The 23,187-nt window shown below is 45.0% G+C and overlaps 1 protein-coding gene across 2 annotated transcripts in view; it reads left to right on the top strand.

The window, feature by feature from the left end:
* The window catches only part of CCDC39 (coiled-coil domain 39 molecular ruler complex subunit), a 154,420-nt gene that overhangs the window by 97,416 nt on the left and 33,817 nt on the right, over nt 1-23,187 (top strand). For both annotated transcript variants that reach the window (XM_069727254.1, XM_069727255.1), the window contains exons 16-17: nt 11,759-11,865; nt 16,422-16,562. In XM_069727254.1, coding sequence (XP_069583355.1) covers nt 11,759-11,865; nt 16,422-16,562 — 248 coding nt within the window. The remainder of the gene's footprint in view (nt 1-11,758; nt 11,866-16,421; nt 16,563-23,187) is intronic.

The following is a 23,187-nucleotide window of genomic DNA, read 5'->3' on the forward strand; positions in this document are numbered from 1 at the left end:
CAGTTCATAGCACTGTTTGCCCGGCAGGTCTGTGCCAGTGCTGTGCAAGTGTCTGTCACAGCATTTGGTGTAATCTAGCTCAGCCTATCCTTTTGGGCTAGTAGCATTGTCTGATAGTCATCTGAGTAGCTCGCCTGTGAAACTAACTACACCTCCTGTGTATCTCTATTTTCACTGCATCTAATCCAGTTAACAGTTTAGGGCCTAGGAGCAGTGTCTGCACGTCAGCAGAGTAGCCCGCCTGTGAAACAAACTATACCGCCTGTGTATCTCTATTTTCACTGCATCTAATCCAGTTAATAGTTTAGGGCCTAGGAGCAGTGTCTGCACGTCAGCAGAGTAGCCCGCCTGTCAAACAAACTATACCGCCTGTGTATCTCTATTTTCACTGCATCTAATCCAGTTATTAGTTTAGGGCCTAGGAGCAGTGTCTGCACGTCAGCAGAGTAGTTCGCCTGTGAAACAAACTATACTGCCTGTGTATCTCTATTTTCACTGCATCTACTCCAGTTATTAGTTTAGGGCCTAGGAGCAGCGTCTGCACGTCAGCAGAGTAGCCCGCCTGTGAAACAAACTATACCGCCTGTGTATCTCTATTTTCACTGCATCTAATCCAGTTATTAGTTTTGGGCCTAGTACCACAGTTTGGCCACTCAGTTCTGCTCGGTTTTCATCCATCGGTTGTTGTGCCAACAACTACAGATACAGAGTTGCCAATTAGTTAAGCACTAAAATGAGTGGCAAAAGGCCTGCTGCTGGTGGAAAGGGGAATAGGTGTGTTGGAAAGGGAAATAAAGGTTGTGTCCGTGGGGTAGGTGGTAAAGCAACAGTAACATCTGCAGAAGAAAGACCTCCTTCCAGCCAAAGTAAAGATGTCTACTTCTTTTCGTGGACAATCTGATATGATCCCTTTCTTACGACCATTGCTACAAGCATCGCCAAAAATTCCAGATGAGGCACAAAAACAGCAGGTGCTTGAACGGATATCAAGTGCTCATTCAAGTGGGCTCTCTTCCATGTCAACTTCAACATCACAACTACTCCAGTCCTCAGAGTTGTCACCCCAATCGCACTTGCTTCCTCACAGCTCCCATGTCTCCAGCTGCCCGTCTGAGCATGGGGTAACACACATGGTTAAGTCTGTAGAGCTGTTTATGCATACTTTAGCCTGGGAATCAGAGGTCTGCTCCAGAGCTTCTGTGAATCCAGACGAGGAAATGATCTGCACTGATGCCCAGAATCTTTGCGAGTCGGATCCAGGCCCAGATGAAGGTTCTGAGCATAATGTAGACCCTCGTTCCCAAGCTGTAACTCCTGTTAGTGGAGACAATGAGGAAGATGATGATGAGACTGAGATACCTGATTGGAACGAAAACTTGACTTTCGGTCGGGGCATGAAGAGGTTGGCTCTGAGGATGACGGGTGTGAGAACACACAGGATGATGATGATGAGGTTGTAGACACCACTTACTGTCAATCCCCAGTTCGCCAGTCCATGAGGTCAACAGAGGAGGTGGAGGAGGATGCTAGTGACGAGTCTGACGACGAGGTAACGGTGCGCCTTCCTGGACAGAGACGGAGTACTGGAAGCACGTCAACAACTGCATCCTCAACCCCAACTGTGCCTCAGACCAGAAGTCGTGGTGGCTCTTCAGGTCGCACAGGCTCTAAGCCTTGCATAGCCTGGGTATTTTTAACCCCTTCCCGACCTTTGACGCCACGTAGGCGTCATGAAAGTCGGTGCCAATCCGACCCATGACGCCTATGCGGCGTCATGGAAAGATCGCGTCCCTGCAGATCGGGTGAAAGGGTTAACTCCCATTTCACCCGATCTGCAGGGACAGGGGGAGTGGTAGTTTAGCCCAGGGGGGGTGGCTTCACCCCCTCGTGGCTACGATCGCTCTGATTGGCTGTTGAAAGTGAAACTGCCAATCAGAGCGATTTGTAATATTTCACCCATTATAACGGGTGAAATATTACAATCCAGCCATGGCCGATGCTGAAATATCATCGGCCATGGCTGGAAATACTAGTGTGCCCCCACCCCACCCCTCCGATCGCCCCCCCACCCCCCCGATCTGGCCGGTACACTGCTCCGGCTCCCCTCCGCCCTGTGCTCCGCTCCCCCCCGTGCTCGTGTCCGCTCCCCCCGTGCTCCAATCACCCCCCCGTGCTCCAATCACCCCCCCTGCACTCCGATCCACCCCCCCCCGTGCTCCGTTCCACCCCCCCGTGCTCCATTCCAGCCCCCCCGTGCTCCGTTCCACGCCCCCCGCGCTCCGTTCCACCCCTCCCGCGCTCCGATTCCCCCCCCCGTGCTCCGATCCCCCCCCCGTGCTCCGATCCCCCCCCCCGTGGTCCCCCCCCACCCTATCATACTTACCGATCCAGCCGTGGTCCCGTCCGTCTTCTCCCGGGCGCCGCCATCTTCCAAAATGGCGGGCGCATGTGCAGTGCGCCCGCCGAATCTGCCGGCCGGCAGATTCGTTCCAAAGTGCATTTTGATCACTGAGATATAATCTATCTCAGTGATCAAAATAAAAAAAATAATAAATGACCCCCCCCCTTTGTCACCCCCATAGGTAGGGACAATAAAAAAATAAAGAAATTTTTTTTTTTCCACTAATGTTAGAATAGGGTTAGGGTTAGGGGTAGGGTTAGGGTTAGGGGTAGGGTTAGGGGTAGGGTTAGGGTTAGGGGTAGGGGTAGGGTTAGGGGTAGGGGTAGGGTTAGGGGTAGGGTTAGGGTTAGGGCTAGGGTTAGGGGTAGGGTTAGGGGTAGGGTTAGGGTTAGGAATGTGCACACGTATTCTGGTCCTCTGCGGATTTTTCCGCTGCGGATTTGATAAATCCGCAGTGCTAAACCGCTGCGGATTTATGGCGGATTTACCGCGTTTTTTTCTGCGCATTTCACTGCGGTTTTACAATTGCGATTTTCTATTGGAGCAGTTGTAAAACCGCTGCGGAATCCGCACAAAGAAGTGACATGCTGCGGAATGTAAACCGCTGCGTTTCCGTGCAGTTTTTCCGCAGCATGTGTACAGCGATTTTTGTTTCCCATAGGTTTACATTGAACTGTACACTCATGGGAAACTGCTGCGGATCCGCAGCGTTTTCCGCAGCGTGTGCACATACCTTTAGAATTAGGCTATGTGCACACGGTGCGGATTTGGCTGCGGATTCGCAGCAGTGTTCCATCAGGTTTACAGTACCATGTAAACATATGAAAAACCAAATCCGCTGTGCCCGTGATGCGGAAAATACCGCGCGGGAACGCTGCGTTGTATTTTCCGCAGCATGTGAATTCTTTGTGCGGATTCCGCAGCGTTTTACACCTGTTCCTCAATAGGAATCCGCAGGTGAAATCCGCACAAAAAACACTGGAAATCCGCGGAAAATCCGCAGGTAAAACACAGTGCCTTTTACCCGCAGATTTTTCAAAAATGGTGCGGAAATATCTCACACGAATCCGCAACGTGGGCACATAGCCTTAGGGTTAGGGTTGGAATTAGTGTTGTGGTTAGGGGTGTGTTGGGGTTAGGGTTGTGATTAGGATTATGGCTACAGTTGGGATTAGGGTTAGGGGTGTGTTGGGGTTAGTGTTGGAGTTAGAATTGAGGGGTTACCACTGTTTAGGCACATCAGGGGTCTCCAAACGCAACATGGCGCCACCATTGATTCCAGCCAATCTCGTATTCAAAAAGTCAAATGGTGCTCCCTCACTTCCGAGCCCTGACGTGTGCCCAAACAGTGGTTTACCCCCACATATGGGGTACCAGCATACTCAGGACAAACTGCGCAACAATTACTGGGGTCCAATTTCTCCTGTTACCCTTGTGAATCTAAAAAAATGCTTGCTAAAACATAATTTTTGAGGAAAGAAAAATGATTTTTTATTTTCACGGATCTGTGTTGTAAACGTCTGTGAAGCACTTGGGGGTTCAAAGTGCTCACCACATATCTAGATAAGTTCCTTGGGGGGTCTAGTTTCTAAAATGGGGTCACTTGTGGGGGGTTTCTACTGTTTAGGCACACCAGGGGCTCTGCAAACGCAACGTGACACCCGCAGACCATTCCATCAAAGTCTGCATTTCAAAAGTCACTACTTCCCTTCTGAGCCCCGACGTGTGCCCAAACAGTGGTTTACCCCCACATATGGGGTATCAGCGTACTCAGGAGAAACTGGACAACAACTTTTGGGGTCCAATTTCTCCTGTAACCCTTGGGAAAATAAAAAATTCTGGGCTAAATAATTATTTTTGAGGAAAGAAAACGTATTTATTATTTTCACGGCTCTGCATTATAAACTTCTATGAAGCACTTGGGGGTTCAAAGTGCTCACCACACATCTAGATAAGTTCCTTTCAGGGTCTAGTTTCCAAAATGGGGTCACTTGTGGGGGGTTTCTACTGTTTAGGCACATCAGGGGCTCTGCAAACGCAACGTGACGCCCGCAGAGCATTCCATCAAAGTCTGCATTTCAAAACGTCACTACTTCAATTCCAAGCCCCGGCATGTGCCCAAACAGTAGTTTACCCCCACATATGGGGTATCACCGTACTCAGGAGAAACTGGACAACAAATATTGGGGTCAAATTTCTCCTGTTACCCTTGGGAAAAATAAAAAACTCTGGGCTAAATAATTATTTTTGAGGAAAGAAAACGTATTTATTATTTTCACGGCTCTGCATTATAAACTTCTATGAAGCACTTGGGGGTTCAAAGTGCTCACCACACATCTAGATAAGTTCCTTTGGGGGTCTAGTTTCCAAAATGGGGTCACTTGTGGGGGGTTTCTACTGTTAAGCCACATCAGGGGCTCTGCAAACGCAACGTGACGCCCACAGAGCATTCCATCAAAGTCTGCATTTCAAAACGTCACTACTTCACTTCCGAGCCCCGGCATGTGCCCAAACAGTGATTTACCCCCACATATGGGGTATCAGCGTACTCAGGAGAAACTGGACAACAACTTTTGGGGTCAAATTTCTCCTGTTACCCTTGGGAAAATAAAAAATTGCAGGCTAAAAGATCATTTTTGAGAAAATAATTTTTTTTTTTTTTTTCATGGCTCTGCGTTATAAACTTCTGTGAAGCACTTGGGGGTTCAAAGTCCTCACCACACATCTAGATTAGTTCCTTTGGGGGTCTAGTTTCTAAAATGGTGTCATTTCTGGGGGATCTCCAATGTTTAGGCACACAGGGGCTCTCCAAACGTGACATGGTGTCCGCTAATGATTGGAGCTAATTTTCCATTTAAAAAGCCAAATGGCGTGCCATCCCTTCCGAGCCCTGCCGTGCGCCCAAACAGTGGTTTACCCCCACATATGGGGTATCAGCGTACTCAGGACAAACTGGACAACAATATTTGGGGTCCAATTTCTCCTATTATCCTTGGCAAAATAGGAAATTCCAGGCTAAAAAATCATTTTTGAGGAAAGAAAAATTATTTTTTATTTTCATGGCTCTGCGTTATAAACTTCTGTGAAGCACCTGGGGGTTTAAAGTGCTCAATATGCATCTAGATAAGTTCCTTGGGGGGTCTAGTTTCCAAAATGGGGTCACTTGTGCGGGAGCTCCAATGTTTAGGCACACAGGGGCTCTCCAAACGCGACATGGTGTCCGCTAACAATTGGAGCTAATTTTCCATTCAAAAAGTCAAATGGCGCGCCTTCTCTTCCGAGCCCTGCCGAGTGCCCAAACAGTGGTTTACCCCCACATATGAGGTATCGGCGTACTCGGGAGAAATTGCCCAACAAATTTTATGATCCATTTTATCCTACTGCCCATGTGAAAATGAAAAAATTGAGGCGAAAAGAATTTTTTTGTGAAAAAAAAGTACTTTTTCATTTTTACAGATCAATTTGTGAAGCACCTGAGGGTTTAAAGTGCTCACTAGGCATCTAAATTAGTTCCTTGGGGGGTCTAGTTTCCAAAATGGGGTCACTTGTGGGGGAGCGCCAATGTTTAGGCACACAGGAGCTATCCAAACGCGACATGGTGTCCGCTAACGATGGAAATAATTTTTCATTCAAAAAGTCAAATGGCGCTCCTTCCCTTCCGAGCCTTACCATGTGCCCAAACAGTGGTTTACCTCCACATGTGAGGTATTGGTGTACTCAGGAGAAATTGCCCAACACATTTTAGGATCCATTTTATCCTGTTGCCCATGTGAAAATGAAAAAATTGAGGCTAAAAGAATTTTTTTGTGAAAAAAAAGTACTTTTTCATTTTTACGGATCAATTTGTGAAGCACCTGGGGGTTCAAAGTGCTCACTATGCATCTAGATAAGTTCCTTGGGGCGTCTAGTTTCCAAAATGGGGTCACTTGTGGGGGAGCTCCAATTTTTAGGCACACGGGGGCTCTCCAAACGTGACATGGTGTCCGCTAAAGAGTGGAGCCAATTTTTGATTCAAAAAGTCAAATGGCGCTCCTTCCCTTCCAAGCCCTGCCGTGCGCCAAAACAGTGGTTTACCCCCACATATGAGGTATCAGCGTACTCAGGACAAATTGGACAACAACTTTCGTGGTTCAGTTTCTCCTTTTACCATTGGGAAAATAAAAAAATTGTTGCTAAAAGATAATTTTTGTGACTAAAAAGTTAAATGTTCATTTTTTCCTTCCATGTTGCTTCTGCTGCTGTGAAGCACCTGAAGGGTTAATAAACTTCTTGAATGTGGTTTTGAGTACCTTGAGGGGTGCAGTTTTTAGAATGGTGTCACTTTTGGGTATTTTCAGCCATATAGACCCCTCAAACTGACTTCAAATGTGAGGTGGTCCCTAAAAAAAATGGTTTTGTAAATTTCGTTGTAAAAATGACAAATCGCTGGTCGAATTTTAACCCTTATAACTTCCTAACAAAAAAAAATTTTGTTTCCAAAATTGTGCTGATGTAAAGTAAACATGTGGGAAATGTTATTTATTAACTATTTTGTGTCACATATCTCTCTGGTTTAACAGAATAAAAATTCAAAATGTGAAAATTGCGAAATTTTCAAAATTTTCGCCAAATTTCCGTGTTTATCACAAATAAATGCAGAATTTATTGACCTAAATTTACCACTAACATGAAGCCCAATATGTCACGAAAAAACAATCTCAGAACCGCTAGGATCCGTTGAAGCGTTCCTGAGTTATTACCTCATAAAGGGACACTGGTCAGAATTGCAAAAAACGGCAAGGTCTTTAAGGTCAAAATAGGCTGGGTCTTGAAGGGGTTAACATCGCAAAGGATGACCCAACTCATGTTGTCTGTAAGATTTGTCAACAAAATCTCAGTAGAGGCCAAAAAATCACTAGCTTGAGTACTTCATTCATGAACCGTCACATGGATATGAGGCATAAGTTGCAGTGGGAAGCTCACTGTGCTACAATGCGGCCTAGTGGGCCGGGTCAACCACCGTCTGCCCCATCAAGTGCATCCGCGTCCTCATCATCCTCTGTGACTGTGGGGACAGCAGTCGTACACATGGTTTTGGATGCAGACCTTCCACCTCTTTACCCGCAACAGCCAGTGTGATTGGCAGGTCGTCAGGACATTTGCTAGTGGAAACACCTGCTGGTGTTGAGCACTCTCCGACATCGACACCACATTTGCACCTTCCTCACAGACCAGCAGTTTGCCGGGGACACCCTACTCAACTCTGTCTAAGCACGGCAGCCAACCCTCAGTCCCTCAGATGTGGACAAGTAAAAGACCATTTCCTCCTAGCCATGACAAAGCTAAGAGGTTGAATTTCTCCATCTGCAAGCTGTTGGCTACAGAAATGCTGCCTTTCCGCCTGGTGGACACAGAGGATTTTTGAGACCTTATGTCCGTCACAGTGCCCCAGTACCAGATGCCCAGTCGCCACTACTTCTCAAAGAAAGCTGTGTCTGTGCTACACCAGCATGTCGCACACAACATCACCGCTTCCTTGAGAAACTCTGTGTGTGACAGGGAGCATTTCACCACAGACACTTGGACGAGTAGACATGGACAGGGGCGTTACATGTCGGTGACTGGGCACTGGGTAACTACGGCAATATCAGGAGAAGGGGCTGCTGTCCAAGTCTTGCCGTCGCCACGAGTTGCTTGTCAATCCTCTGTATCTAGAAGTTCCTCCACTGCTTCTGCCTCCTCAACCTCCTCTCGGTCCTCCACCTGCACCCAAAGCCTGTCTGGTAATGCCACCCACATTGTAACTGCGCAGAAGGCATCCTGCACACCTCCTCACTATGCTGTCACCAGGGCTCAACGGCATCAGGCAGTGTTTACATTGAAGTGTCTGGGAAATGTGAGTCACGCAGCAGTGGAGATGTGGTCAGCTCTGGAGACCGAGTTCCATCAATGGTTGTCTCCACTCAACCTGCAGCCAGGGAAGGCTGTGTGCGACACTGCTGCAAACCTGGGTGCGGCCCTTCGCCGGGGCAATGTCACACACGTGCCTTGTATGGCTCACGTTTTGAACATGGTTGTCCAGCAATTTTTATCCCACTATCCCGGACTAGATGGGCTTCTGCAGAGGGCATGGTCGCTGTATGCTCACTTCTGCCGTTTGCATCCCGCAGCTCGACGACTTGCATCTCTACAGAAGTCTTTGGGCCTGCCAGTTCACCGGCTGAAATGCGATGTGCCCACACGGTGGAATTCAACTCTGCACATGTTGCAGCGACTGTGGCAGCACCGACAAGCCCTGGTGCAATACGTTATGACGTATAGCCTGGGCCAACGAGATCAAGAGGTGGGGCAAATCACGCTGCAGGAGTGGTCTCAGATCAGGGACCTATGCACCCTTCTGCACAGTTTTGAAATAGCAACGAAGATGTTTAGTGCTGACGATGCCATTATCAGCATGACCATTCCGGTGATTTACATGCTGGAGCACACCTTACACAGAGTTCGGGTCAGGTGGTGGAACAAGAGGAGGAGGAACAGGAGGAGTCGTATGCGGAAGGGATCATATCTCCAAGGTCAAGAAGGTTGGCAGCACCAAGGCGGCTGGCATTGGAGGCTGGGGAAGAGGGGTTACCGAGGGCGCATGGTAGCAGCCAAACTGTTGAGGAAGGTGCAGGAGGTGAGGAAGAAGTGGAGTACGAACTGGCGCTGGGCATGGAAGACTCATCAGATGAGGGAGACCTTGATCAAATTTCTGTTGTGCGAGGTTGGGGGGAGAGGGCAGACGAAGGAAGCATGATTCTCACCTCGCCACCACCAAGACAACAAGGACTTGGTCCTCCTGGATGCGCAAGACACATGAGTGCCTTCTTGCTGCACTACCTGCAACATGACCCTCGGATTGTCAGAATCCGAAGTAATGCCGACTACTGGGTTGCCACACTCTTAGATCCCCGGTACAAAAGCAAATTTGGCGAAATAATTCCGGCCATAGAAAGGGATTCACGCATGCAGGAGTATCAACAGAGACTGCTACAGAATCTAACATCTGCTTTTCCACAAAACACCAGTGGTGCACGTAGTGAATCTGAGTTCTATCTTGCCAACAGTGGGACTATCGAGTCATCACTCAAACCGTAACAGTAACATCGTATCTGGTGGTAACAGCAATTTTTTCCAATCGTTTCAAGATTTTTTTGGACCATCCTTTGCAAGGCCACAGGAGACAAGAAGTATGACGCACAGCCAACGTCTAGAGAAGATGGTACAAGAGTATCTCCAAGTTAACATCGATGCCATGACTGTGGAACTGGACCCTTGCTCATTTTACGCTTCCAATCTTGAAAAATGGCCTGAGCTCGCCACTCACGCCTTGGAGATCTTGTCGTGCCCAGCAGCCAGCGTTCTCTCTGAACGTGTGTTCAGCGCTGCTGGTGGTGTGCTGACAGAGAAGCGCACGCGGCTGTCTAGTGACAATGTAGATAGACTAACGTTCATCAAGATGAACAAATCCTGGATCCGCAAGGACTTTTCTACCCCTGTGTCATCTTGGGGAGACTAAAAGCTTGATGATTTTTGAAAATCACCTCACCAACCGATTTAAAAAACTCTGGCGAAATTGATGCCACTTAAGTGGTGTCTGTGGCCGAATTTTTGGAAAAAATGGAGACTCTTATATAGTCCACTTGCTGAGTTTTACATGACGTTGCCATCATCAATTCCAGGTGGGTGGGGTCGTCTGCATAGTTGTTTTCTCATACTATGGCCTGGGATTCAGAGGTCTGCTCCAAAGCTTCAGTGTCTGCTAGTCAGCAGAGTAGCCCAGCCACCCACCGCCTGTTTACCTAAGCACTATTTTTAACAGCATCTAGCCCAGGAAATCCGTTTGGGCCTAGTAGAATTTAGTGATACTCAGCATACCCCACCCATGAAGCAAGCTACACCGCCTGTTTACCGAACTACTATTTTGTAACGGCATCTAGCCTAGGAAATTCTTTTGGGCCTAGTAGAATTTAGTGATACTCAGCAGCGTACCCCACCCATGAAGCAAGCTACACCGCCTGTTTAACTAACTACTATTTTGTAACGGCATCTAACCCAGGAAATCCGTTTGGGCCTAGTAGAGTTTAGTGATACTCAGCAGCATACCCCACTCATAAAGCAAGCTACACCACCTGTTTATCTAATTACTAAATTTAAACTGCATCTAGCCCAGGAAATCGTTTTGTACCCAATAGCATTTTGTGCTACTCAGCAGAGTACCCATGAAGCAAGCTACACCGCCTTCTTTCTTTCTCAATCTAACCCCTCGGCTCTGGGGTGTCCACTCTACCTCCAGCTCTCTCCTTCTCACAGGTGGACTACCGCGTGTTTTCACACTGTGGCAAATTTTTTGGGCCCAGGCATAAGAAGTCGTCGAGGTAATGGATAATATGTGCCGCCTTACAAACGTCCATGATGACACATTCGAGGAAGCAACTAAACGCCTCAAATAGTGAGCAGGATATGGAGCACCCCATGGGCAAACAGCGATCTATGTAGTATGCTCCTTCACAGAAGCAGCCCAATGGGAGGACACTATTTGGAGGCACAGGTAGTAACCGGAATGCCCCCTCAATGTCTGTTTTGGCCATTAGGGTGCCCTTTACCAACTTCTTGACCCACCTCATCAAAGGAGGTACAGTACATAGTTTAGATTTTTACTCCAACCTTTCTTGATTTTAGAAGGGCATGACATGCCTATATCTGTGTCTCCTTATCCTTTTACTCCTCCACCTCTTTTCTTTTCGCATGACTATATGTAGTTGTGACTTTTCCATGTTTGTTGTGTCTTCTGAGCAGTTTGTCAGATTTTGGACGCCTTTTAAGGTGTTTTCTATTTGTTTTCCATGTGTTTGTATGTGTTTGTCTGCCATTGGTTTCAATGGGGTTCAACGGTGTTCGTCGAACGTTCGACGAAAAGTTCGGCGAACACCTTCCTGTTCGAAGAACCGAACACTAGGGAGGTGGCTCAACACTATACAGCAGTACTGAGCTGTGTGGCTGGGAATCCAGCACTGTACTGATGTATAGCTGTTTCCTAAAGCTGCAGTCACGCTGTGCAGAGTTTTCCTCATTTCGCTCTGCCTTCTCCCTAATTTCTAAAAGGAGGTGTAACCTGACACTTCAATGTGCCGATTCTCGATCTTGTTTTTACGAAGACAGAATTGAGCTGTTTTTCAGAGTGGTTGATGAGTTCGGGAAAAAAGAATGGACGGGAAGAAGTGACTGATAAGTGGGGAAAGAAGTAGATTTTCTGATGTATTATAATGTTTCTTATATTCATTTGCACTATTGGTTTAAGCCAAGTTTGTTGAAAGGACAGTACCCATTGAATCTTAGGTGAGGAGTATGAAGAAAAAATACAACTAGAAGAGCAAAAGAAAGCAGCTGAGGAAAAATATAGGTACAAGAGGAGACAAATAAAGGAGATTCAGGAAGACACGCAGGTAAGATTTCTTTGTTTTAGCGTGAATTATCTTATACTGACTAAAAGTTACAGCCTGTATTATACACTAGAGTCATTTCCTTTTGGCAGTCATCAAGCTTGACATGCCTAGAAGCTTAGCTGCACTCTCGTATAATTTCTTGTATAAATGAGATTTGCACTGTTTATGAATACTATATAGTCTCTTATACCTCAGGATATAAAGAACCTAGAACCAGGGCCATGTATATTATGTCTGCAGCTCATTGTTCAATATAAGATGCACACAGAGGGTAAAAGAGCTGACAAGTATTTTAGGACTGAAGCATGAAGAATTGTGAATGTAGAACTGCACTTATAGAACATTATTAGCAATTACTTGAATAGATCTAATAATACCAAAATGGTGAAAAAATGAACATAATTCCCTCCAAATATAGGATAGAAAAAGAATGTATAAACTGTCTACATATAGTACGCACTTTTGGTAGCGCTTATTTTCCTGATAACCAAAATATTGCATCAACGTTTCAATACAACTATCGTTAGAGAGTCGGGCAGCCCCTATAGACATTAGATGGTCAGCTCGTGCACAGAAATCTAAAATGTACTCAAAAGTTTACATACCCCAGCAGAATTTTTGCTTTCTTGGAGAGAATATGAATGATAACATCAAAACATTTTCTTCACTAATGGTTAGTGGTTGGGTGAAGCCATTTATTGTCAACCTACTGTGTTTTCTCTTTTTAAATCATATTGACAACCCAAAACATCCAAATGACCCTGATCAAAAGTTTACAAACCCCATTTCTTAATACCGTGTATTGCTTCCTCTAATATCAATGATAGCTTGAAGTCTTTTGTGGTAGTTGTGGATGAGGTTCTTTATTTTCTCAGATGGTAAAGCTGCCCACTATTCTTTGCAAAAAGCCTCCAGTTCCTGTAAATTCCGGGGCTGTCTAGCATGAACTGTGCGCTTGAGATCTCCCCGGAGTTGCTTAGTGATATTGAGGTCAGGAGACTGAAATGTCCACTCCAGAACCTTCACTTTGTTCTGCTGTAGCCAATGACAGGTCGACTTGGCCTTGTGTTTTCAATTGTAGTCATGTTGGAATGTCCAAGTACGTCCCATTGCTCAGCTTCCAGGCTGATTAGTGCAAATTTGCCTCCAGTATTTGCTGATAACGTGCTGCATTCATCTTTCCTTCAACTTTGACCAAGTTTCCTGTGCCTCTGTAGTTCACACATCCCCAAAACATCAGCGATCCACCTTTGTGCTTTACAGTAGAAATGGTTTTCCTTTCATCATAGGCCTTGTTGACCTCTCTCCAAATGTAACATTTATGATTGTGGCCAAAAAGTTCAATGTTGGTCTCATCACTTCAAATTACTTCGTTCCAGAAGTTTTGAGGCTTGTCGCTCTGCTGTTTTGCGTATTGTAGATAAGATACTCTGTGGCATTTGTGCAGTAAAGGCTTTCTCCTGGCGACAATATTTTTGTTGGTTTTGTTTTCAGAGCCCCTGATTTTCCATTAGTTAATCACAGTTTGAACGCTGCTCACCAGCATTATCAATTCCTTGGATATCTTTTTGTATCATGTTATATAGTTCAACTACCTTTTCCCATAGATCCGTTGACAATTATTTTGCTTTCCCCATGACTCACAATCCAGAAATGCCAGTGGCTGGATGAAAGATGCAAGAGTCTGTCTGGATCCCAGAAACTCAGCTTTTATGTACACACACAGATTGCAAGCAGACATGTCACAGGTGAGAATGTTACCTTTAGTAGCCATTCAGACTCATTTGTGTCAACTTCTGTGCACGTTATCAGGCCAAAATCACAAGGGTATGTAAACTTTTGATCAGCATCATTTCGATGTTTTGGGTTGTCATTATGATTTAAAAAGAAAAAACACCGTAGTTTGACAATAAATGGCTTCACCCAACCACTAACCATGAGTGGAGAAAAAGTTTTGGTGTTATCATTCATATTCTCCGAAAAAAGGCTAAGAAAGCAAAAAATCTGCTGGGGTATGTAAACTTTTGAGCACAAGCGTACATGTTTTAGACAGGGGTCCAGTGCAAAGGGGAAGAGGATTGTAATATACAGAATTCTAAGAGGAGTAGAAATGACACTAAAGGTGGCAATACACAGGTGAATAAAACTAGATTGCTGGTTACACAAAAGTTGAACAGATGATTGAATAAATTTTCCTCTATATTGATAATTACAGTTTTTCAAATTGACTATTCAGTTTCAATTAAACTGGTCCAAATTTTCTTTTTGGGGATGTCATGGATTGTTTTTTTTTTCCAGGAAAAGATTGATTTTGGACTAGGACTATTGGCAGAACATTTTAACCCCTTACTGACATTAGACATAGTGTTACTTTCAAAGTCTGGTCCCAGTATATGATGCAGGCTAAGGAGCTGAGCATTCATCATACACGCAAAAAGATACAATAAAAAGGGATAAAAACAAGCCTTCACACAGTTTAATTGATGAAGAAATTAACCCCTATCTGACCTCGGACGGGATAGTACGTCCGAGGTCAGATCCCCTGCTTTGATGCAGGGCTCCGCGGTGAGCCCGCATCAAAGCCGGGACATGTCAGCTGTTTTGAACAGCTGACATGTGCCCGTAATAGGCGCGGGCAGAATCGCGATCTGCCCGCACCTATTAACTAGTTAAATGCCGCTGTCAAACGCTGACAGCGGCATTTAACTACCGCTTCCGGCCGGGTGGCCGGAAATGACGTCATCGCCGACCCCCGTCACATGATCGGGGGTCGGCGATGCATCAGGATGGTAACCATAGAGGTCCTAGAGACCTCTATGGTTACTAATCACCGGTGGCTGTGAGCGCCACCCTGTGGTTGGCGCTCACAGCACACCTCCATTTCTGCTACATAGCAGCGATCAGCAGATCGCTGCTATATAGCAGAGGCGATCGAGTTGTGCCTGCCTCTAGCCTCCCATGGAGGCTATTGAAGCATGGCAAAAGTTAAAAAAAAAAAGTTAAAAAAAATGTGAAAAAAAAATAAAAAAAATATAAAAGTTTAAATCACCCCCCTTTCGCCCCAATCAAAATAAATCAATAAAAAAAAAAATCAAATCTACACATATTTGGTATCGCCGCGCTCAGAATCGCCCGATCTATCAATTAAAAAAAAGCATTAACCTGATCGCTAAACGGCGTAGCGAGAAAAAAATTCGAAACGCCAGAATTACGTTTTTAGGTCGCCGCGACATTGCATTAAAATGCAATAACGGGCGATCAAAAGAACGTATCTGCTATCATTAAAAACGCCAGCTCGGCACGCAAAAAATAAGCCCTCAACCGACCCCAGATCACGAAAAATGGAGACGCTACGAGTATCGGAAAATGCCGCAATTTTTTTTTTTTTTTAGCAAAGTTTGGAATTTTTTTTCACCACTTAGATAAAAAATAACCTAGTCATGTTAGTTGTCTATGAACTCGGACTGACCTGGAGAATCATAATGGCAGGTCAGTTTTAGCATTTAGTGAACCTAGCAAAAAAGCCAAACAAAAAACAAGTGTGGGATTGCTTTTTTTTTGCAATTTCACCGCACTTGGAATTTTTTTCCCGTTTTCTAGTACACGACATGCTAAAACCAATGATGTCGTTCAAAAGTACTACTCGTCCCGCAAAAAATAAGCCCTCACATGGCCAAATTAACGGAAAAATAAAAAAGTTATGGCTCTAGGAAGGAGGGGAGTGAAAAACGAACACGGAAAAACGAAAAATCCCAAGGTCATGAAGGGGTTAAAATGTTACATGTCTTGGAAAATGGCAACACAAGCATAGCGTTTTTTCATGACTTTCCAAATGTTTTTCACATCTGAAGAAAAGTACCAACTGTACTAGCCTGTAGAATTGTTTTGCCAAGTCCTTTTGTTTTACCAAATTTTGTTTTTTTGCAATTTCACTACATTTGGAATTGTTTTCCTGTTTTCAAATGCATCTAATGGTAAAATGAATGATGTCATTTAAAACTACATCTAGTCCCGCACAAACACAGTCATATGCTTTATCAATGGGAAAATGTAAAGAGTTTTTGAATGAAAGTGTAATAATGAAAAATCGCCTGGAAGCGGTTAAGTCAGGCTGCCTACTTTTTAGACAATTATGTTCTGAAATTTCACACAACCAAGGAGGATTTTGATTGAACACGTCCATTTTAATCTACTGTAGACTAATGTGTGAGCAGCATTAGTATTGATCTTCCTCGCAACTATACATTTAAGTAGTACATTGTCTATACAATAGTTAAACACATAATAGTTAACTTTTTTCTGTTCATCCTAAACTTCCCAGCAAATGTAGGGCAATGTTACTTGTCAAGTGGTCACATGTTAGAAGGCAGAAATATATTAATATGAAGCTTGATAAATGCTACCCATCGTCATTACCCATTAGCGCTGTATCCAGCTGTACAGACACACTTTCTGATAAAATGTCTTCTTAGTGTTGAAAGACAAATCAGACTTTGAAAATCATAACAACAGGCTCTATGTATATGATCTAGCAAGAAACTGTTACTTTATTCCAGAGTATGAAAAACACTTTTGATAGCATGATGAAAGAGGAATTGTCGTACCAGGAGAAGGTGAATGATATGCTTCCCTGCATTACACAGCTTCACAAAGAGATGGAGGATCAAAAGAACAAGTTGGAGAGAGTCATAAAACAGGTTAATGTCCACAATTGTGCAGGAGATACATGGCTTATACACTGTACAGAACACAGTGCGAATTTCTTACAAGGATCGGTTTTGTTTCAAGTGATTTTTCTGTTCACAAAAGCTTCAATGTGTAATCTTTTACCTTGGTAACTTTTCATCAAATCTTTAGAAAACACCTTTATCTTCCCAAGTAAAACTTAAACACAAGTCCATATAAAACGAGTACTTAATGGTCCGTTGACAACCCAGTTTCAAAAGAATGTAATTGCAGCAAATTGCTAATTGAAGGTATTGAATGCACCCCTTTTTATAGTACACCCATTACTTTTTATAGGGAAGCACCCCCTTTGTCTCACCTTCACTATATAGGCAACAAACATACAATGTAGCTTCTCTGCGACATCCATAAAAAGGACGCTGCAGGCAAAATACAGTGTTGTGTCTGGTGCTGGGCCTGTTTCAAAGAACAGGAAAGGACTAAATCATGTACTGCCCCCCCCAGTGTGAGGTAGATATATCAAGACAACTTAGTTTGCCTGGAGTGTTATCTTAACCCTTTCTAACCAGCAATCTACTATATAATTGCAATTGTCTAAGGGTAACTTCCATCTTTCTGTCTGTCCTTCTGTCTGTCACGGATATTCATTGGTCGCGGCCTCTGTCTGTCATGGAATTCAAGTCACTGATTGGTCTCGCCAGCTGCCTGTCATGGCTGCCGCGACCAATCAGCGACGGCCACAGTCCGATTAGTCCCTCCTTACTCCCCTGCAGTCAGTGCCCGCCACCCGCTCCATACTCCCCGCAGTCACCGCTCACACAGGGTTAATGCCAACGGTAACGGACCGCGTTATGCCACGGGTAACTCACTCCGTTACCGCCGCTATTAACCCTGTGTGACCAAGTTTTTACTATTGATGCTGCCTATGCATCAATAGTAAAAATATCTAATGTTAAAAATAATAATAATAAAAAAATCATTATATACTCACCTTTCGCGACGCTCCGGCGACCGCTACATGCAAGCGTCAGGTTCCGGTGCCAAGCATGGTATGGGAGAAGGACCTGCCATGACGTCACGGTCATGTGACCGCGACGTCATCACAGGCCCTGCTCGAGAAGGACCTGCCATGACGTCACGGTCATGTGACTGGGCAATATACTACATGACTGGGCAATATACTATGTGGGCTGTGCAATATACTACGTGGCTTGGCAATATACTGCGTGGCTGGGTAATATACTACATGACTGGGCAATATACTACGTGGCTGGTCAATATACTACGTGGCTGGGCAATATACTACATGGCTGGGCAATATACTACGTGGCTGGGCAATATACTACATGGCTGGGCAGTATACTACGTGGCTGGGCAGTATACTATGTGGCTGGGCAATATACTACGTGGCTGGATAATATACTATGTGGCTGGACAATATACTACGTCGTTGGGAAATATAGTACGTGACTGGGCAATATACTACGTGGCTGGGCAATATACAACGTGGACATGCATATTCTAGAATACCCGATGCGTTAGAATCGGGCCACCATCTAGTCAATATATAATGACTGAGTAATGTGCACTATGGCGCATAATCTTATATTAGTTAGGACTGTAGATATATTGTCACGCTTCTGCCAGAAGCAAGACGGCGCACAAAACTGAAGGGTAGGGGAGCTCTGCCACTAGTGAAAGATAAAAGGGGGGCATTCCTGACTCTGCGCAACCCTAAGCTCCCTAGCGTCTCTAGATGTTGTTTTTCACCTTTTGCAGCAATCACATTCCTATCCCTGTCTTATTCTGAGAACGACCCTGACTTATGCTTGGCGTAGCTGGAATGCTTGTCCTGCTCTAACAGACAAGGCTAAGGCCTCTTTCACACTTCCGTTTTTTACAATCAGTCACAATCCGTCAAAATGTTGAAAAGACAGATCCTGTGCAGATTGTAAAAAACTTAAGCACCAGATCCATTTTTTGACGGATCCGTTGAGGCAGTTGTTGCCAGAATTTAAGGCTACGTACACACGTTGTGTATGCGTCTTCGCCGCGTACTTTGGCTGCGAAAACGCATACACAACACAACCCATGTTAAAAATAATAAATTTTCCCAGTGATGCCTTGCGATACAATAACCTGTGATGACGTAGCGGTCTCGCAAGGGTTGTTGTCGCAAGGCATCACTGGGAACGGGAGCTGCCGGGAGCATCGGGAAGGCTGCCGGGGACACCGGAAGGTGAGAATATCACAATTTTATTTTTTTTTATAATTTTTAACATTATATCTTTTTACTATTGATGCTGCATAGCCAGCATCAACAGTAGAGAGAGAGAGAATTTCCCTGACTGGAAATTCTTCCAGGCATGCTCAGTTTCAAAAGATGGCATTCGTCGCTGGATTCCTGCTTTTGACGGTCAGCGAGTGATTTTCTGACGTACGCAAAAAAACGTTTCTATGTGCGTTGTCTCCGCCCGACGGACAGTGATTTTACGATGGATGCAGCGCACGACATGAAACGGAAGGCCATTTGTCACAATCCATCGCTAATACAAGTCTATGAGAGAAAAACGGATTCAGCAGAAACATTTGCTGGATCCGTCTTTTTCTCAAAACGACGGATTTTGACGGAAACAAAAAGACGGAAGTGTGAAAGAGGCCTAAGACACAAAGGGAAACAAACAAGGCTAAAAGAAGCCGAAATCACTCAATGTGCTCCCAGACTACAAACAGATGAAAGGGGAAGGATTAGGTGAGTCAATCCAAATAGGAGATAAGGTAAGGAAAAATCGCTCAAACAAACTTCCAAACAGATATCTCCAGAGACAACTCCAAGACAATGTCTTTTCCCCAAACTCACATCTCCAGCTCCAAACAAGGTTATAGCAAGCTAACACTGACATCTACTCAAGCTAAAAGGTCAGCATTTATACCAGAGGGGAGTGGAAAACTGAGATAACTCAGGAGTTAGAGTTCTAAGAGACAAACAGAACTGTTTAAAGGTACCTTCACACTAAACGATATCGCTAGCGATCCGTGACGTTGCAGCGTCCTCGCTAGCGATATCGTTCAGTTTGACACGCAGCAGCGATCAGAATCCTGCTGTGATGTCGTTGGTCGGGGCTAGAGGGCCAGAACTTTCTTTGGTCGCTGGCTCTCCCGCTGACATCGCTGAATCGGCGTGTGTGACACAGATTCAGCGATGTCTTCGCTGGTAACCAGGGTAAACATCGGGTTACTAAGCGCAGGGCCGCGCTTAGTAACCCGATGTTTACCCTGGTTACCATCCTAAAATTAAAAAAAACAAACGCTTCATACTTACCTTCCGCTGTCTGTCCCCGGCGCTGTGCTTTCCTGCACTCACTGTGAGCACAGCGGCCGGAAAGCAGAGCGGTGACGTCACCGCTCTGCTTTCCGGCCGCTGTGCTCACAGCCAGTACAGAGAAGCAGAGCGCTGAGGACAGACAGCGGAAGGTAAGTATGAAGCGTTTTTTGTTTTTTTTTTACTTTTAGGATGGTAACCAGGGTAAACATCGGGTTACTAAGCGCGGCCCTGCGCTTAGTAACCCGATGTTTACCCTGGTTACCGGGGACCTCGGGATCGTTGGTCGCTGGAGAATTGTCTGTGTGACAGCTCTCCAGCGACCAAACAGCGACGCTGCAGCGATCCGGATCGTTGTCGGTATCGCTGCAGCGTCGTTTAGTGTGAAGGTACCTTAATATCTTAACAACAGAGCAAAAGGGAAATCTGCACAGCTAAGGCTACTTTCACACTAGCGTCGTGCATTGCACGTCGTAATGCGTCGTTTTGCAGAAAAAACGCATCCTGCAAAGTTGTCTGCAGGATGCATTTTTTCTCCATAGGCATGTATTAGCGACGCATTGCAACGCATTGCCACACGTCGCAACCGTCGTGCGACGGATGCGTCGTGTTGTGGCGGACCGTCGGTACCAAAAAACTTTGCTTGTAACGTTTTTTGGTGCGTTGTGTCCGCCATTTCTGACCGCGCACGCCCCCACCTCCCCGCAGCTCAGAATTGGGCAGCGGATGCGTTGTAAAAATACATCCGCTTCCTCCGTTGTGCGGCGCTTCCACAGTATGCGTCGGTACGTCGGCCCGACGCACTGTGAGGGGCCGAGTACAACGCTAGTGTGAAAGTAGCCTAACTGGAAGGCAAAGCAGAGTCATCCAGTGCAGGTTCACGTGTAACCAGACTCAGTGGTCATCTGACCCCTCTGTCGTGGTATCCCCAGGACATATATGCCCTAGCTTGGGGCATAGTCAGCTGGGACATACGGTATATATTATACATAATGTCCCTTGAAGCTAGGGTATATATGTACAGTCCTAAATTTAATGATAAATTATGCTGCATAGTGCTCATTCATTAAAGAGAACAGGCTTAGAACACAATAAAGTGGTCATTTATTAGAATAAATCCCAGTACCAAATAAACGCTTTGGCCTCCTGGCCACTAACTGAACATCAGCAGATTACCTCACTTAAATAAGATGCACCCCAAATTTTGAGGAGGAAAATAGGTAAAAAAAAACTGAATACGTCGAATTAGGTCTGTCTTACAGTCCGAGTTCATTTTACCAGTGGGGAACGGGGGAGTGGTGGATTGTGGTCACAGGAGGTGTTCAGAGGTGCATCGCTGCGTAGTGATGCTGCAAGACCCATCCCAGGCTGGTAGAAGATCTCAATCTGCACATTTTCCCATTTTTAAACCATGGAAGTTTGGGGATCCAGGCTTTCACAAAATGTCAGCAGAGCTCCTGCACCGCCGAGCACTCCCTCCTATCAGCCTGGGACTCACAGTACCTCATCTCCGGACACCCCCTCCTCCCATCCCAGGGCCCGTGGTATCGCCCGGTAAAGCTACATCTGGACTATAAGATGTGCCCCCATTTTATTCCAAATTTGGGGGGAAAAGGTAGGCCTTATAGTCTGAAAAATACGGCATATATATGGCTCTGTATGTAATTACATACTATGCAAAGAAACAAGGTGAATTTATACAGCTACACCTATAAAAATATTAGGTTTGTAATACGTTTTGATAAAAGTATATACCGTATTTTCTGGCGTATAAGACTACTTTTTAACCCCTAAAAATTGTCCCAGAAGTCGGAGGTCATCTTATACGCCGGGTACGGGTGCACGGAGCGATCCTGGATGGTTCCCAGGATCTGAAGGAGAGGAGACTCTCCTTCAGGCCCTGGGATCCATATTCATGTAAAAAATAAAGAATAAAAATAAAAAATATGGATATACTCACCCCTCTGACGGACCCTGGCTCTCAGCGGTGCAAGCGTCTGCCTCCGTTCCTAAGAATGCAGTGAGTGAAACACCTTCGATGACGTCGCGGTCACGTGAGTGGTCGCGTGACCGCGACGTCATCGCAGGTCCTACGCTCAATGCATTCTTAGGAACGGAGGCAGACGCTTGCACCGCTGAGAGCCAGGGTCCTTCGGAGGGGTGAGTATATCCATATTGTTTATTTTTATTCTTTATTTTGTACATGAATATGGATCCCAGGGCCTGAAGGAGAGTCTCCTCTCCTTCAGACCCTGGGAACCACACACCGTATAAGATGACTGGGCATATAAGAGGACCCCCCGTCTTATACGGCGGGTATATCCCAAATTCCATATTTTATATGGAAAAGTTGGGGGTCGTCTTATACACCAGAAAATACGATATATATATATATATATATGCACACAGTCGTGGCTGAAAGTGTTGGCACGCTTGAAATTGTTCCAGAAACTGAAGTATTTCTCCCAGAAAATTATTGCAATTACATGTTTTGTTATACACGTCTATTTCCTTTGTCTGTATTGGAACAACACAAAAGAAACCAGAGGAAAAAAAAGGCAAATTGGACATCATTTCAAACAAAACCTTAAAAACAGGCTGGACAAAATTGTAGGCACCCTCAGCTTAATATTTGGTTGAACTCCCTTTGGAATAAATAACTTATCAATTGCTTCCTATAACCATCAAGAAGCTTCTTACACTTCTCATTTTGGACCACTCTTCTTTTGCAAATTGCTCCAGGTCTCTCATATTTGAAGGTTGCCTTCTCCCAACATCAATTTTAAGATCTCTCCACAGGGATTTAGATCTAGACCCATTGCTGGCCACTTCAGAACTCTCTAGCACCTTGTTTCCATCTATTTCTGGGTGCTTCTTGAAGTATGTTTGAGGCAATTGTCCTGTTGGAACACTCATGACCTAGGACACAAACCCAGCTTTCTGACACTGGACACTGCATTGCAACCTAAAATCATTTGGCAATTTTCAGATTTCATGCTGCCTTGCACACAGTCAAGGCAGCCAGTGACAGAATCAGCAAAACAACTCCAAAACATCTTTGAACCTCCTCCATATTTGACTGTAGCTACTGTGTTCTTTTCTTTGTGGGTGTCATTACATTTTCGGTAAACAAAAATTACTTATAGGAAAATGTAGCATGAGGATATAATTATACAATTTGTTATATATTGTATATATAACATGCAACTGGTTTAATTGGACTCTTTAAACATGATAGAACAAATCGTTAAATGAGGCAAGCAGAAAAAGAAAAAACGACTATCAAATGTATCCAATAATAGTTAAAATGCAAA

The sequence above is a fragment of the Ranitomeya imitator genome, chromosome 5 (assembly GCF_032444005.1).
Source record: "Ranitomeya imitator isolate aRanImi1 chromosome 5, aRanImi1.pri, whole genome shotgun sequence".
Lineage (NCBI taxonomy): Eukaryota > Metazoa > Chordata > Amphibia > Anura > Dendrobatidae > Ranitomeya > Ranitomeya imitator.